Source organism: Chanodichthys erythropterus, chromosome 12 (assembly GCF_024489055.1).
Source record: "Chanodichthys erythropterus isolate Z2021 chromosome 12, ASM2448905v1, whole genome shotgun sequence".
Classification (NCBI taxonomy): Eukaryota; Metazoa; Chordata; class Actinopteri; order Cypriniformes; family Xenocyprididae; genus Chanodichthys; species Chanodichthys erythropterus.
Window position 1 is genome coordinate 25,220,507 of NC_090232.1, and position 16,863 is coordinate 25,237,369.

Genomic DNA, 16,863 nt, shown 5'->3' on the forward strand with positions numbered 1-16,863 from the left:
GTTCACGATTATTACCAACTTCAGATTCAAGCACGTAAAATTTAGAACTATAATCTAGTATTATGGAATAATTTTGGTAGTGTTGAGAGTTTTAATTAATACAGCTGAATATACAATGTGTGAATAGAATAGCTCACAATATCAGACTATGTGCGATATTGAGTCATTTTAATATATTTTCAAGAAATCAACATTAACAAAATATAGGAAAATACTTATCACAAATTTCATAACAATGCAGGTTAATTTTAAAATGTTTTAACTAGGGATCTCAGTAGGCTAATGATTATTTCATTAATCATTTGCTAAAGATTTTTTTTTTTAAATTAAGATAAGTGAACAATAGCTTTTAATATGAATTAAATACATGTAATAATGAGGCAATAATAATTGTTTGAAATGAAGTATTAAAAGTCATATTGCTTTACTAATAAACACTATTAACCTACATTAAGAAATGTATAAACAAAAAAATAGCGTGTTATAGACTAACGAATGCCAGCAGATGGCGACAGCGGCCTGACGATTGTTGTTCAACTTTACATCACGAGCAAACCATTGTTTCTGTCATGTTTAATTGCTTTTAATCTGTGTTTGGCCACGTTTATGATAGAAAAATTAAACCCAACAGTTAAAGTTGTATTTTGAAACCCTAAACATTTAATTATAAATATATTGATACATTCATGTGTTGCTGGCGTATGTTTTTAAGTTGCTACAAATAATTTCAACAGTACAAGTTTTGTCCACATTCCCAAATGCAAGTTATTGTGTAGAATTAAAATTACAAAGATTAGAATAAAATAATACAAGGACTGTAAATGGTTCTGCCACAAACTCAATTGTTGAACTGAACAGTACCAGAGGGTTAAAGAGATTGAGATGCATCTTGTCCCAAACACGTATTTTTTCTTTATTCTCTGGAAAATAAAATTTTAAAGGAGACTTATGTAACTTTTCTATGTCCCTTAAAAATATTATTAGTTTTCTTAAAATAAACACAATGGTTCATTGCAGAGAAATTGTGAACTCTTAAACATTAATACATACTGTACCGCTCAGCTGTACATATTTATGTGTTAAATTCACTGTTATCATTTGAAGTGAGCTAATAAATTAATTTATATAAATTAATTTTACAATAATTTATTTGTAAACTGAAGTATTATTTTTGTTATATTTATTATCATTTATTATTTGTTTTTTATTGTGGGTTACAAACATTTACTATTTAGACATGAAAAAAAAGCAAAACAGACACATAATGTTGTTAAACATTTTTTTTATAACACAAAATTATTATTTCAACAAAAATACAAAATCAAGAATGAAAAAAGACAAAGTAATCAACATAAATAATACTGCCAAGTCCAAAATGTGAGGACTGAATTTAGCCTAGTCCAAAATGTGAGGACTGAATTTAGGCTAGTCCAAAATGCGGTGACTGTACAATGCCTAAAGTCATACTTTCATTAAATGATTCATAGGACGCATGCAGTGGAAGCCTGAGGACTAATCCACATGTGTTAGCCACTGGATACATTTGTGGAGATCCATTTACTGGAACGTGTAGGAATTCGAGTGTGGGTTCTGGATCGAATCCCAGTGCTGGGATCCTGTCTGTTCCTGTGGCAAACATTAAAACACTTTCAAATGTTACTTTGACCTCTGTGTCCTCTACTGTCACCACAGCATCTCCACCTGAAATATAAAAGGAAGGGGGAATTAAGAAATTTAAATATGTAAAGTCTGCATAAATGAAAGCTTTGCAGGCCTTTTCTTCTCTTTTGTAATTTATATCTGCACTTGAGTGGTCAGTACACACAAAATTACAGTATTTAAAAAATCCTATCTATCAACGCAAACATAGTTGGTTATGTATTGTGTAAACATTTAAGGAAAAACATTTGATGTGTAACATTACATTAAATCTGTATATATGGTCATAACAAGCTGTGGTCTGTCATTAATGTTCATCAAATAACATAAAAGATAGAATTATTACTTTCGAAGTGACCATTTTTCAGCTACAATAACGAGTTGTTTTGGAATAAAACACTAAAGAGCAAGTAGTGACTGTTTTAAATGTATTCAATTTCTATTTTTGTTACTTGAATGCTTCTGTCTAGATCTGAATATTTAAACTAATTGTACAATGAACTTAAAAGGATAGTTCACCCAAAAATGAAAATGTGATGTTTATCTGCTTACCCCCAGCGCATCCAAGATGTAGGTGATTTTGTTTCTTCAGTAGAACACAAATGATGATTTTTAACTACAACCGTTGCCGTCTGTCAGCCGTATAATGCGTGTCAGTGGGAATTCCAGCGGTTGCAGTTAAAAATCATCATTTGTGTTCTACTGAAGAAACAAAGTCACCTACATCTTGGATGCCCTGGGGGTAAGCAGATAAACATCACATTTAATTTTTGGGTGAACTATCCCTTTAATTGTAAAAAAGCACTGTTGATTTAATTTGTTTCTTATAATTGTAATGTTTGTCATTTTTATGAACAACACAATAACAAAAAGCTAGATTGTGATTATCAATATAAAGAAATAATTTTGTTTGACAAAATAATTGGTTAAAATGATGCAATCAAATTGTTACCATCTGAATCGTAACTGAATAGAATAAAGAGGCAATACATATTCACCTCTTTTAGAAAGTATTCATATATTCTTTAGCTTGTTCATTACAAAAGGAAGCCAAAAGAATAATCTATACTGTGACAACAGGCACACAACAGTCCAGAATGTGGCAAATCATAATGAATTTGTGAGAACTATTATGTTGTTCAGTATATACACCCACGTGTCAGTGTTGATGTAAGTACTTGAAGACAGTGTGTTCATTTGTAACATTACTATGTAACAGTGTTTGTTCTTTGCATTTTCCAATTGTACTTAACAAACTGTGTATACCCTGTAGGTCAATCAACCAATCTCTCCACTGGCCAACTGCACGTTCCTCCTGCAACCGCCAAGAGGTGCCTCTTTCCGAATATCTGACCTTAAAGAGGTCAGTTAATGTTTTTGCAGTCAACGGGGCAGGGGGACCTCCAATAAAGAAGTTCCATAGGGCGCTGTCACGTTGGAGTGCCTGTAGCACCCCCAATGTGTCCAAGCCCTCCTGCAATCTAGTGAAGACATTACATAAAGTCCAATGAATAGTTACTTTACTACCTGTTTGTAAAAAAATTCTTGTGACAATAACATTTTCTTATGTATTTGCCAATCTTATGAAGGTATTAAAGGTATAGTTCACCCAAAAATGAAAATTCTGTCATTAATTACTCACCCTCATGTTGTTCCAAACCCTTAAGACCTCCGTTCATTTTTGCAACAGAAAATAAGATATTTTTGATAAATTCTGACAGCTTTCAGACAGCAAGGTAACTACCACGATCAAGGTCCAGAAACATAGCAAGGAGATCGGTAAAATAATCCATGTGACATCAGGGGTTCAACTGTAATGTTACGAAGCAACGTATGCTCTCCTGTGTCAGCTGCATCATATGTTACATTGCTTTCTTTCAAATCAAAGCATACATACCACATAGAAAGCATATTTGTGTGTTGAAGCTGACACAGAATGGCATACGCTACAAAAATATTCTACAAAATGACACCAGGGTGATGCAGAGTACACCAATTTTTTGCGTAAAAAAAGTATTCCCGAACCTTCATAACATTACACTTGAACCCCTGATGTCACATGGATTATTTTACTGATCTCCTTGCTATGTTTCTGGACCTTGATCATGGTAGTAACCTTGCTGTCTATGGTGCTGTCAGAACTCAGGTCTTAAGGGTCTGGAGCAACACAAAGGGATATAATTAGTGACAGAATTTTCATTTTTGGATGAACTATCCCTTTTACCTCTTAACTGTCACCCATGCCTATGTTTACTTCATTATATTCCAAATAAATCCTAATGTAATCATGACAAACTATATATATCGTTGGATATGTCTAAGACTCGTTAGTTGATATTTTACCACTGCAATAGATGAATTTATGACAAGAATGCACCTCAAAAATTTACATCATAAAATGAGTTCTAAGCTTTGTCACAAAAAGTGTTTCTTTGTTGCCTTTTTTTTTAAATCATATTTTACAAATCATTATAAAGTATATTTCAACTGAAAATGTAAAACATCCTTTAAAAGCCATAAAATGAGACACTGCATATCCAAGAAATAGAACATCATAATCATATTATAATGAAAACTTATAATTCATTATATAATTATAATTTAAGTTTGGATAGTGCATTTGCATGTCTATTTTTAAAAATGGGGGTGACAGTTAAAGGGATAAAGCAGCAGTCAGGGCATTTACTTGCACAAATGTTTATGTACCAGAAAGAACTGTCACAATAAAAACACTTACTGTCTCAAAGGTGCTTCTAGTCTACCCTCTAGATAATACTGTAAAGAGGAGTCCAAAATGTCATCACGGTCACTTAGTGACCGGACGACAGTCAAGGACCCTAAGAGTGCCAGATTGGAGGCTGCCTCTTCTACAGCATCCCTTGTTTCCTCCACTGTTTTTGCTTGTTGTATCTACAATAAACACAACAATTATATTTACTGTTCATGTGATAAGTACATGTTCTGTTAGTAGATTTCAGTATGAAATATAACTGGTATCTTGTAAATGTTACTTGAATATAGGTGCAAAGCAAGTAATTGTCACAGACACGTCAGGTTCCACCTCACTTCAGTACCCGCGCACCCAATCACCAGCGTACTAATCACCGCCACCTGAAGCTCATCACATCAGTCATCAACACCAGCACTTAAACCCCACACTCACACACACTCACTGTCCGGTCTCGTTTGTGTTACACCAGTTGTAAACTTACCTCAAGGACTCCCAAGGCGATACTTACCCAGCCTCATCATCTCCTTCGTCTCCATTGTCTCCAGTCTCCTCGTTTACCTACCTACCAGTGTGTGTGAGTGTTTCCATCTGCCTTCTCCAGCGTCTCCCTCTTCATTCATCTGCAACAACATCAAGGACAGTATTATCTATCATTCCACCTCTGAGATCTTCCACCACTTCATTCACCACCCGTTTTGCTCTGCTGTTTGCTCAATAAACATCTTAACTACTTTTATTCCTGCCTCCGGTGTCTCTGTTATAACAGTAATGAGTGGACCAGAAATTTTTACCTTCTTTCTATAAAAATTTTTTCCTGTCAGGCTCTGGAGGATTGACTAGCACTATAATTTTTTTATTTAATATTGCTAATAGCTGTTAATAATTAACAGTTAATATTCTTATATGATCCATGTGTTTTGCCTCCGCAGTATGTCTGAGATAAAAAATAAATATTTCAATGATGTCATCTGGCAAGTATGAGTGTGCATCATCATTGATGACATTGAAGTATTTATTTTTTATCTCAGACATACTGCAGAGGCAAAACACATGGATTATATAAGAATATTAACTGTTAATTATTAACAGCTACTAGCAATATTAAATACAAATGTTATAGTGCTAGTCAATCCTCCAGAGCCTGACAGGAAAAAAAACTGAATGTATCTGAATGTGAATGTGAATGTGTCAACTCAAAATGGTAAACCTGATTAAAAATGATGGAAATGTCTTAAATGTAATTGCTTTAATTTGCAACTGGCCTTCAGAAACTGTTGTTTTAGTTCTTCGTCATCCACCTCCATAATATCAACAGGGGGTCTTGGCTCCCCCGTCAACTGGCAAAGAAGCCTGTGTGAAAAAACATGGGGGCCTATCCCTCCATGCACCAGGCAGACAGACAATATGGTCCCAACAACTCTGTAGTTGCCCCTGCTGAGTCCTGAAAATATAAAAAACATTTGCAATTCTGTATGATTATATGTTTAGAAGGTAATATTCCATTTCTAGACTGGAGTGGAAGCTGCAGTTGTTTTATTTATAGTTTGGCTTTAACTGGTTAGTTGTAAAAAATGATATTTGGCTCTATATCAAACTACAATGCAGTTTGTTCTCATGTACTGCAACAGATTAGACATTTCTTGGTTTAAAGGAACATTCTCAAGTTCTCAAACAATTCTGGGGGCATATATGGTCACATGTATGTAGCTTGGCACTGCAAGGTGATCAGTCCTTTCTGTCTCCGTGCAACTTTGTGTTATGGTACATATGGATATTGCATTTTTTGCTATGTCCATATCAAGACCTAAAGGCTCCTGCCCATTCCCAGCCTCAGCCCATTCAGAAGTACCAGTACTTAGGTAGAAACCTATACATAAAAATGCTAATTCTAAATAAACTTTAGACAAACTTTGAGGTTTTTGCCATAACTAAATAAAGGCTTTTTTTATAAATACATAAATTGATATATATATATATATATATATATATGTATATGTATATATATATATATATAATAATACATAAATACATACACACACACACAATTATATTGGTTGTTAATAAGATATATATGCTGTACTGTCATGTACATACCTATAGAATCCAGTCCAAGGTTTTTCCTCCACACAGGGCCCACAAAAAAACGTGAGTTTATTAGTTCTTTCATGAGAAGGGTCAAAAATTCTCTGGTGGGTCCCCCACCGTCTACAGCTCCTTCTCCCTGGCCACACGTGTCTACAAAGACTATGTCCAGTTTTAATTTTGGGTCAAACTGCCTTCTTCTGAACGCCCTGAATGCACATTCGAGGACGTCTCCCCTTACAACATTTATTCTATTAGCTGTGGGTGGCAGTTCCTCAAAATTAACTCTTTCCTGGAGAGTGCGGAGTACCACCCTCAGGTCAGACTCTAACGTCAAAGGACTGCCTGGTGGACTCCCTGGAGGGGACCCAGGGGAAAATTGTGGTAGAGACTCTGCAGAAACTTGTGGTGTTGACCCTGGAGAAAACACTGGGGAAGCCTGTGGAGACCGTGGTGGAGAAAACCCTGGGGTGGTCTGTGGTGGAGAAGACCCTGGTAAAGCCTGTGGAGACCGTGGTGGAGAAAACCCTAGGGAAGCCTGTGGTGGAGAAGACCCTGGTAAAGCCTGTGGAGACCGTGGTGGAGAAAACCCTGGGGAGGTCTGTGGTGGAGAAGACCCTGGTAAAGCCTGTGGAGACCGTGGTGGAGAAAACCCTAGGGAAGCCTGTGGTGGAGAAGACCCTGGTAAAGCCTGTGGAGACCGTGGTGGAGAAAACCCTGGGGAGGTCTGTGGTGGAGAAGACCCTGGTAAAGCCTGTGGAGACCGTGGTGGAGAAAACCCTAGGGAAGCCTGTGGTGGAAACCGTTGAATCATGGCTACCATTCTTTTTTCCCCAATGTTAGTAATTTATTTCTACATTTTGATTTAATTTAATTACATTTCCTTTTTATTCTTTAATTTTATTACTGTTTTGATATCACTTTTGTTATCAAATTTTGATTTCAGTATTTCCAGATGTTAAAATAAACTTAATTTAAATAACCTGATCAGCTGGTCTCCAGTGAATAAATAAGGTTGTTGTCTCCAACAACCCACACTCTCTCAAGGTTCCAGTCTGCTGACTGTGCAGGTGCAAAGCTGGATTTATAGATGTTAATATGAAATCCTCTGTGGCATTGGGTACAGCCCCAGCAAAAGAAATGAGGCTCTGTAAACAAAGAAAAACATAGCCAAGCATATAAATATTATACCGTTGTCAAATACAAATGTACCTATGAAAGGAAAGGAAAAAAACAAAAAACAAACAAACAAAAACAACAAACTTACAAATTTTTTTGTTACCACATGGTTTTATCTGCAGCCAAAGGGGATTTGGGTGATTGAAGTGCAAAATTACATTATAGTAATCTGATGTAAAATACATTTAACTTTATTTTTAAAAGACACTCTGCGATGTAATGCGATTCATCTTCCTGACTAGACTATGGCCACTTACAGGTGCTCTGCAGTTCATCGAATATACTATAAATGGAAGTATTTTCACTGTTAAATTGTAATACTTAAAATACTGCAAAATTGGGTAGAACGGCATGAAATATCATTTGGTGAAACCATTTTTATTTGAAACAATATTGAAAAAGTGTCTCAACTTATCAAAATATGTTTTTCTGTGTTTAACAGAATAATGAAACACATACAGGTCTGGACCAACTTGTAGTTGAGTAAATAATGACAACATTTATATTTTAGGGTGAACTATTTAAGAGTAACTACCTATCTCTGGCCCTACAATAAGAATTGGTGTTATTTCTTGTGGCTTACTACAGCAGTTCACATATTAAATTAAGTGTAACACTAATACCATCTGTACATCAACATAATTGAACCCCTGCTAGTACTTTCCCACGTGGCCAGAATACATCTGAAATTAAGTTTCTTTGTACTGCTTGTATTCATTAAGTGCTTTAAAATTAACAGGACAGTTACTTTGTAATGAATGGCAATTGAGATCACTGGGCACTAGAACATCTAGGCACTGGGACAGTTTCTTCCTGCAGACCATTTCTGTTTTGAACAGTTAAATACTTATACATATACATGTATTTTTGCTGTATCTGTATTTGTGCATTGGAAGCGTCAATACCAAGAAAAAGTCATTGTGAAAGCATACTTGCCAATGGCGATTTTTATTATTGTGATTCTAATGTGTGGTGTAAATTCTAAATATTAAGATTTTGTTGGGTAATTAATAGAATCTGTACGAATTCTATTAATGTGCAAATATGTACAGTAACATGATTTCAAGTCTACATGAAAGATACAAATTATCATTAAAATAAATGAAATATGCATCCCCAAAACAAAAAAATAAAAAAAATAAAACATGAATATACCACATAAAATATATATTTAAAATAAACCATGAAACTGTTTCATGGTTGTGTGTGCCTCTGTGTATCTTTTTTCCCATTGTTAATGATGTTTTTGGTATGATAGGAAATGACAGGAAGGATAGGAAAACATGACTGTTTCCCATCACTGCAAAACATATATCTAGAGTAAAATACTAATACTATTGCTGAGTAAGACATACATTTAACTTTCATATAAACTTTGCAAGTGTATATGACCTTTAATGACATTGTAAGATTTACTGCTTTGCAGGTGTGAAGCTAATAGCAGGTAGGTATACAATAATAGTGTATCTTGGATCTTCCACGCACCTGGATAGGGCTATCCAGATGAAAAATCCTCCTGCGGTAACTTCCATCTGAATAGCGGAACTGGAAGTTTGTCCCATTTGTTGCAGAAACTGTTTCTGCTTCAGCCATTCTTTGAGTCACAATCTGTATTAAGATCAGTTATATTAAACTTTTCAAATGAATAATATGCACAAATTATATCACCTAGTATATCTGTTGCGTTTTATCTCAATAAGATTCATTAGGAGAAAGAATTGAGGAGGTTGACATTACATCAACCATTCATTCACAAGACTTTGGTCAACAACTTGCAAATTGTTATATTATGATTACATTTTACACAAAGGGATATATTAAAAAAACATGTTGTTCAGTTGTACAGTCAAAGTACACTTACATGTACACGCCTCCTCTCTGCCTCTTCTTGGATTCTTGCTGTATTCTCTCTCTCTCTCTGTATCTGCATCTGTGGAAACGGCAGACACATCTTGAATACTTTATTTCTTTTTTAATAAGACTTGATTATTTTTGAGATCCTTACTCTTTGTCTGTCTGTTTCCACACATCTTTGGAACTCTGCATTCTGCTGAAGAATGAGGTTTCGTCTTTGAAGAAGACTCTCCTAAAATGTACAATAATTAAGTCTTTTTGGATATCATACTAAATAGAGAGATAATCTTGGCTGGGGTTTCCCGATAACGATAGATCTTAGAGCTTAAGAGCATTTTCTGTGAGTCATTTTATGAATGTTCCTTAAAGTTTCATGTGTGTTTCCCAAAAATGCACTTAACAATCGCACATACCCATGCTGTAAGTGCTACTGAGGAGTCCCTGTCTGTTTTTCAAGTGCTGAAATGTGAATTTATAGAATGGCTCGTATTGCAGTGTTCCAGACAGCAGAAGTGATAAGTATAATATTATTGTACTATATATAATATTATATAATATATTATATATGTAGTACAATAATATTATACTTGTAGATTAATAATATATCATAATATTGTATAAAATATTATAGACATTATTTCCAGGTTGAAATTATGATTCACGTAGGGATTTACGATTACTCCAGAGCACATGCTTTTGGGAAACACAGCCTTGTTCGAACTAAATATGCAAAACTCTTAAAATAAAGTCTTTAAAAGTTAATCGTAATACCCAATACTTAAGCATAGTTTCCTGTTTGTATGACATGTGGACTTAATAAATCGTTATCTTGAGCAAAATAAGCAAGCTGACATTAAGTACAATGTATATATTTTATTTAGAATTTACAAATGTCATTTATATATTTTAGTTTGTTAAGAGATTTAAAGCACCATTTTTGAAGAGTGTGCATGGGCATACGTGTTCTGGTAGGTCAGAACAAGCATTTGATTTAATCTTGAAATAAAGCAAAATAACTGGGGAAAATGAGAATTAGTCCTCTAATGCCATGTCCGTAATTTATAGCAGAAATTCTAGCATTAATTCAATCTCAAACGGATCCATTTAAAGAAGTTATTACTCCACCACCTGCGTAATGTGATTCACCAGTGTGGTTGAACGACAAGTTTGCGACAATACGGTTTCGGGAAACAGTTGTGATTAGCTAGTTGATTTGTTCAACGATGCATCGTACTTCGGTAGTTCAGCAGTGAGTTACATCGTTGTTCGGGAAATGCACCCTGATTGTTTGATTGGTTAGTATGTGATCTAGATTGATTAGAAGTGGCACATAAATCAATACCATTTGGGGTTGATCAGTGGATTCCAAAAATGCAATGGAATCTCCAGCAGCGCTGTCCATTGAATCCTTTGTGACATGCCAACAAAGTAAGTAAAACATGAGATTAACCAGTTAATAAACTGAAACATTATTTTGAAAAACCAAATAAGTGAATAAAATGAGCAGTAACCAGTTTTATTTAAAAATGACTACTAGCTTGGTGTAATTTAACAAACGCTCAAAGTGCATTTTTATAGTGGCCAATAAATACCATTTGTGGTGGATCAGTTTCCGTAACTGAACTGCAGTCTCCTGTATTGTCCAGTGTTTCCTGTGTGACATGTCAACATAACACATACCAATTAAGTATAACATCAAACCACTTATATTATATTGTTATAATATTACCACTGATTATTTTTTCACCTATATTAAACTTTACGGTCATGTAATCTAAACATCACTACAGGGGGCAGTTCCACTTTATTAGAAAACAAAATCATTACCATTTGTGGTGGATCAGTTTCCGTAACTGAACTGCAGTCACTTGTATTGTCCAATGTTTCCTGTGTGACAAAAAGAGATTTAAATGTTATACAGCTAATTCATTGATAGGGACCTTTAGTAAGTTATGAAGGATAAGGGCTACCAGTCACTTCAATGTGGTGTCAAGTGCTGACACTAAGGGTCACACACGGGAGACCCAAACACCTCTAATGTTTTTAATGGCCAATGATAATTTTCAAGTAGAATTTGCAAGTCGCACCAATGAGATATAGGTATAAAAGGTATAAGTGTAATGTAATGTAAATGACAAAATCAGAGGAAGAATTGTAGCCTTTAGATTGTAAACACTTGGCTGAACATATTTTCATTATGAAACTGTTAATATTTGGAAAAGTGTCAGCCACATTACTTGAACCTTAATTAATTTCCTGGCATATGCTAGTGATTAAAGGGTATCTGAATAGTTACTAAAATCACATTTAAGAATTCTTACTAACTACTTTAAGACCTGCACAAACTAAATGAATACTGTATGCCTTTTCAAAATAAAACCATACAATTGAATAAAATAAATCTGTTATCTCAAGTTCTTTATCATTACATAATAGTCTGTAGCATATTAATTTGTACACCAGATTAACAATAAATACCAAGAACACATAATATATTACATACTTTCATATTTATGGGAATTGTTTTAAGTTCAAACACAATAAAATGCACAAAGTACAGATACATCCATATTGCAATTTGCTTTTTCTCTGTGTTGTTGAAGGAAGGCAATAAAAATTATTGAAAAAAAAAAAATTATTTAAAAAATTGAGACATAAATATGCACATTTACAACATCTAGAAAACCATTATAATGTAAAACCCATAATGTAAACAATGTAGTTCATCAAAAGTAAATCATAAATAATTGTTAGGCATAAATGTGCAGTTTTCACCTACTACAACTTATTGTAGTTACACAATTAATTGTACTTACAAATCTTATTGAACATACATCAGATTTTCAACTTTAATAAGTGCAGCAGCACTCACATAAACTAAATTGAATCATCAATTTTTGAATAATGAGATATTTCAATTGCAGCATATTGCTGTTTGTCCCTTACAAAATAGAAGACCTTAAAATTACTTTTGTCTTAAAAGTCTTAAAAAGACTTTTGTAATACTATGTCACACATTTTACGGCATTGCAATTAATGAATTCAATTTTAATGTTTTTTAAGGACCAGCAGAAACCCTTTAATTTAGTTTCCTGTTGAGTTACAACAAAGTTACATGTCGTGAACTCACCATATTTGTCTCATTTTCCAATGTCCTCTGATCCTCCGGATCACTGTCCTATTGGGATACATTACATTATTAGTAGTTCAGTTTCTGTACAAACATTTTCTGAATGCATTATAGCTTATTTATTCCTTATGATAGCTTTAGAAAAAAGTTTGTAAGATAAACTGTACTTAATAAAAATAAGTACTTTAGTTCGTAACCTTACCGAAGAAATCACCTCTGTGATGTCCGTACTGTTGTCTGTGTTGAAGTCATGCTACGAAATATGAATATATTTTAGTTATAAATTTACCCCCCCCCCCCCCCCCCAAAAAAAGTTACTCTAGAAACTATCTGTACCACACCTTTGGACGAATGTACAGTGCGGAGCGCCCCAATACTCCACTTTTCCTAATGGCTTGGGGAGTGCGTTCATCCAGGGGGACCACAACCCGATGTCTATTCACTTTGCAAAGGTCAAAGTTTACACTCTCAAGTTTTGGGAAAACTGTCCTCAGGAACTCCTCAAAGCCTGCTCCAGTCAGATTTTTGGGAACTTTAATGACTTTTATCTCTTCCGCTAAAAATGAATGTCAATAATAAAAAACATATTAAAAACAAAGAAAAAAATACATTGTTCTCATCTTGTTTGTTATTTAGACTTTTGGATAGTCAGTTTTGTAGAGGTAGGTACAGAGAAATTGCTCACTGAAGTGGCACAGATGTCACTAATCAGCTTTTTTAACTACATCCAAAACAGCAAATGTACTAGAGGCCATCTTAAACACATTCATCCTTGAAAATTTACGAAACAGACATTAGTCTTACTTTGCCAGCAGTTGAATGTTACTTGATGTGTTAACATAAGCCCAATCCTCATTGACCATGTGCAATGACCAGCATCTGGAATACTTTTGACAGAAGAAAAAATATCACACAATCAAGTTAATTGTAGAGATTGTTAAACGAACCAAACAGAGTACACTATCTTTAAAATCTGTCATTAATATTTAGGGGAAAACTGTAAACAGACATCATTTCATAATTTTTCAAGTGAAACATCACATGTAAATTTTTTGTAAAGTGGCATTGATTAACTGGGGTCTTAGAAGTGCAAAATTTCATTGAAATACAAATCAAATTTAAGAGCAAAATTTGGTGGCACACCCACACTATATTCTGGAATGAACAAATGTAAGCCCTTCATGCTTTGAAACAACACTGCTAATTGCTAACTCGGCAGACATTGGAGATCATAACAACATACGAACCAAGTGATGGAAACTATGTGCAATAGTTTGTGCTTTCTGTAACAATGTTAACATAATGCCATTAACACAAAATCAGTAGAGAATGTTTACTTACATACTGGTGGAGTCTCTCAAATTTGCTGCAATGCTGAAGAACAAAAAACAACAACAAATAGGTCAACATCAATATGTCCAGTTAATTACTTAGAAATAAATATACATCCTGCAAGTTGTATTGATAGTCCAGCAAATAATTAAAATGTAGTTATCATTTACCCAGCCAGATGCTGTTCTAAATATGTGTGATTTTCTTTTATCTTTTGAACACATAAGATATTCTGAAGAATGTTGATAACCCGACAGTTGATGGTCCCCATTGACTTCCATAGTATTTTCTTTCTTACTATGACAGTCGATATGTCTATGGTGATAAAATGTCCATTCTGGGATATAAACCATCCATTTATGTAGTGAGCAACATGTGAGTCCAAATACTAATAACTATGTAATATGCCAGAGAAATTATGTGTCCTCACTCATTAGTATGCAGGTACTATGGGCATTCTGTGTTACTGCATGAGAGCCAACACCCCACTCTTACTGATGTCCTGGTACTGACAAGTAGCCCATTCATGCTGCTAAATGCTTGCTATAAAGCTGTAAATGGTTGCAATGGAATCACAACACATTGTACAAGGTGATATTTTAATTTTTTTTTTACCAGAGTCTACAGAGGCCACCCCTCTATCTACAATATTGTGATCCACATATGCCTCTCAACTTTTTTCAATGGGGTGGTTGCTATGCTGCTCTAAGTGGTTGCTAGGGCATGGCTAGGATGTTGTTAAATCAATACCCATTGGCTGGTTGATAGGACGAGTCAAATAAACACATCCTAAGTGTCTATGACATTATGATCTAGAGATATAATCTTACAAGATCAGTGACCTTTTAAGTGTAAAGGATTTTTGTTTATTTGCATATTTGCATGACTTCTTTTATGTGCATTTTCATAAATGAATGATTTAATACTTTATTCATGGATCTACAAAAACACAGTGTACAGTGAGATACACACTTAAGTTTTGACCCAAAAAAGATGAAGATAAAAGTATGAGTCAACTATTGCAAAGTATTATGGGACACACATAATAAATATAATAACACATATACTAGTTAGTTGCAATGTACACCTCTACCATGCATGGTATTGACAAGGTGTCATGATCATTACTGGGAGTGCCCTTGTCTGCCACTTGAGGGCACTCCAACCTGGACTCTTGTTTTTACCCCTTGGACTACATTACCCATAACGCACTTCCCGGACTCATTATTCCATGTCATTGCACCCAGCTGTTTTGTGTTTTCTCATTAGTGTCTGTCTATTTATACCCTGTTTGTTTCTGCTTTTGTTATGGAGGTTTCAGTTCTGGGGTGTATTCCAGAAAGCAGGGTTAACTTACTGTCACATATACCCTGAACTCTCGGCTGATTAACCCAAACCTTGCTTACTCGAGGTATGCTGGTTCCAAAAATGCGTCCGGGAATAAGTTCAGCCAACCCAGAGTATGTTCCCGGTTAACACACAACACATTCTCAACAGAGCGACGAATCGATGATTCACCATGGAAACAGACGCTAAGAAAAAGCGCGCCATTCTACTTCATTTTTCTTCTTTTGTTTAATGGCGATTTACATAACCTACTTGGTGCACATCACCACCTATTGGGTGGTTATGCAATCATTTTTTATTCTTAATATTGTTTGATGCTAATTATTTAATAAGATATCACATATATAATATGTATTTTATTATAGAAATCATAGCATAGAAAATGTCGTTATAAAGGATAAAAAGCAGATCCATGTGTGAGATGACAATAAAATACATTCATATATTAGAATTGAATAAACATTTATATATTGTATAATATAACATTGTGTATATAACTGTAACTATATAATAAATGTAGATACATTAATATAACCATATTGATAATATAACCGCATCTGAATTCCTCTTAAACTAACTAACCCTTGAACATAACCTGCTCCGGAGCAGGTTATGTTCAGAGAGCAAGTTGCTATGGCTACTTACATACCCTAAAAGTTACCTCCGTTTTTGGAACCGAAAGTTGAGGTTATCCGCTTACTTACTCTTAAACATACCCAGGTATGTCACATAACCTGCTTTCTGGAATACCCCCCAGGTCACTCGTTTCTTTGTTTGTTTTCTTGTTTCATGTTTGACTGCTTTTTGGATTTTGACCCCTGCCTGTTCTGGAATTATGATTTTTGGACTACACATTACATAACCTCTGCACTTCCTGAACCTCTGATCTTGCCTGCTTGTTTCTGTGGATACCGTGACACAAGGTCAGTCAGTCCTAGGATCCAAGTTTGGCTCAGGGTCCACTGTTACACTTAAAAATGAGAACAGCTGTATCCAGTCAATGTGTAGTAAAATTCAAAGTGTCCTTGACACTATTTATTTGCTTTACTTTTTCTGCTCAGTGATATACCTGTAGGTATACACAAAAACAGCTAAGCAGGCTTAAATTAAGTTCACTCCAAGTACAGTTGGTATTTCAATACTTCATTTTGTGTTCATTCTGTAACATTATCATTTTATTAATGGGTTAATTAGACTATACTGAAGAACTGTTTTTTTTTTGTTTTGTTTTTTTGTCACAGCACTCACTAAACTTTACAATGTTAGCCTTGCTCTATTGTGGAAACAGTACAAGGATGACAGTCGCTTACCTGGTGATGCAGTGAGCTTTGTGTGTTTCCATTACATGCAGTGCCACTAGCTGTCTGCAGTTTACGCAGGTTTGCTGCAAAGACCCCTCTGTCACAGAGTCATCCTATAATGCAAAGCACACAGACAATATATGAGATACAATAGACATAATACAAACAAAGAAGTAACTGATGTAGCTTACCTTTTGATTGTCCCCATGTAGGGGGAGATTGCACTGCATGGGGACAATATATGCAAC

The 16,863-nt window shown here is 34.7% G+C and overlaps 2 protein-coding genes across 2 annotated transcripts; both read right to left on the bottom strand.

The window, feature by feature from the left end:
- Positions 1–1,420: 1,420 nt before the first annotated feature.
- LOC137032329 (G2/M phase-specific E3 ubiquitin-protein ligase-like) lies at positions 1,421–5,694 on the bottom strand. The gene is made up of 4 exons (XM_067404083.1): positions 5,653–5,694; positions 4,397–4,569; positions 2,926–3,140; positions 1,421–1,701 (listed from the first exon to the last, which is right to left on the bottom strand). The coding sequence occupies exons 1-4, from the start codon at positions 5,692–5,694 to the stop codon at positions 1,421–1,423; spliced, it is 711 nt and encodes a 236-aa protein (XP_067260184.1).
- On the bottom strand, positions 5,662–16,845 carry LOC137032330 (uncharacterized). Its single transcript, XM_067404084.1, has 15 exons — positions 16,807–16,845; positions 16,625–16,728; positions 16,363–16,383; positions 13,981–14,009; positions 12,977–13,191; positions 12,838–12,888; positions 12,636–12,683; positions 11,333–11,392; positions 11,098–11,157; positions 10,848–10,913; positions 9,657–9,737; positions 9,513–9,581; positions 9,137–9,259; positions 7,456–7,620; positions 5,662–5,831 (listed from the first exon to the last, which is right to left on the bottom strand). Exons 1-15 carry the CDS (start codon positions 16,843–16,845, stop codon positions 5,763–5,765), a joined length of 1,200 nt encoding a protein of 399 aa, XP_067260185.1. The 3' UTR covers positions 5,662–5,762.
- Between the last annotated feature and the right edge of the window lie 18 nt (positions 16,846–16,863).

Bases quoted from the DNA above. Each gene is read 5' to 3' on its own strand.
- LOC137032329 (XM_067404083.1), bottom strand. From the start codon at position 5,694: ATGGAGGTGGATGACGAAGAACTAAAACAACAGTTTCTGAAG. The intron at 4,570-5,652 runs GCCAGTTGCAAA...TGTTTATTGTAG, and splicing joins TAAAACAACAGTTTCTGAAG to ATACAACAAGCAAAAACAGT. The intron at 1,702-2,925 runs GTATACACAGTT...TTTATATTTCAG, and splicing joins TTGGTTGATTGACCTACAGG to GTGGAGATGCTGTGGTGACA.
- LOC137032330 (XM_067404084.1), bottom strand. From the start codon at position 16,845: ATGCAGTGCAATCTCCCCCTACATGGGGACAATCAAAAG. The intron at 11,393-12,635 runs GTGAGTTCACGA...TTTGTCACACAG, and splicing joins TGGAAAATGAGACAAATATG to GAAACATTGGACAATACAAG. The intron at 10,914-11,097 runs GTATTTATTGGC...CATGTCACAAAG, and splicing joins AAACTGATCCACCACAAATG to GATTCAATGGACAGCGCTGC.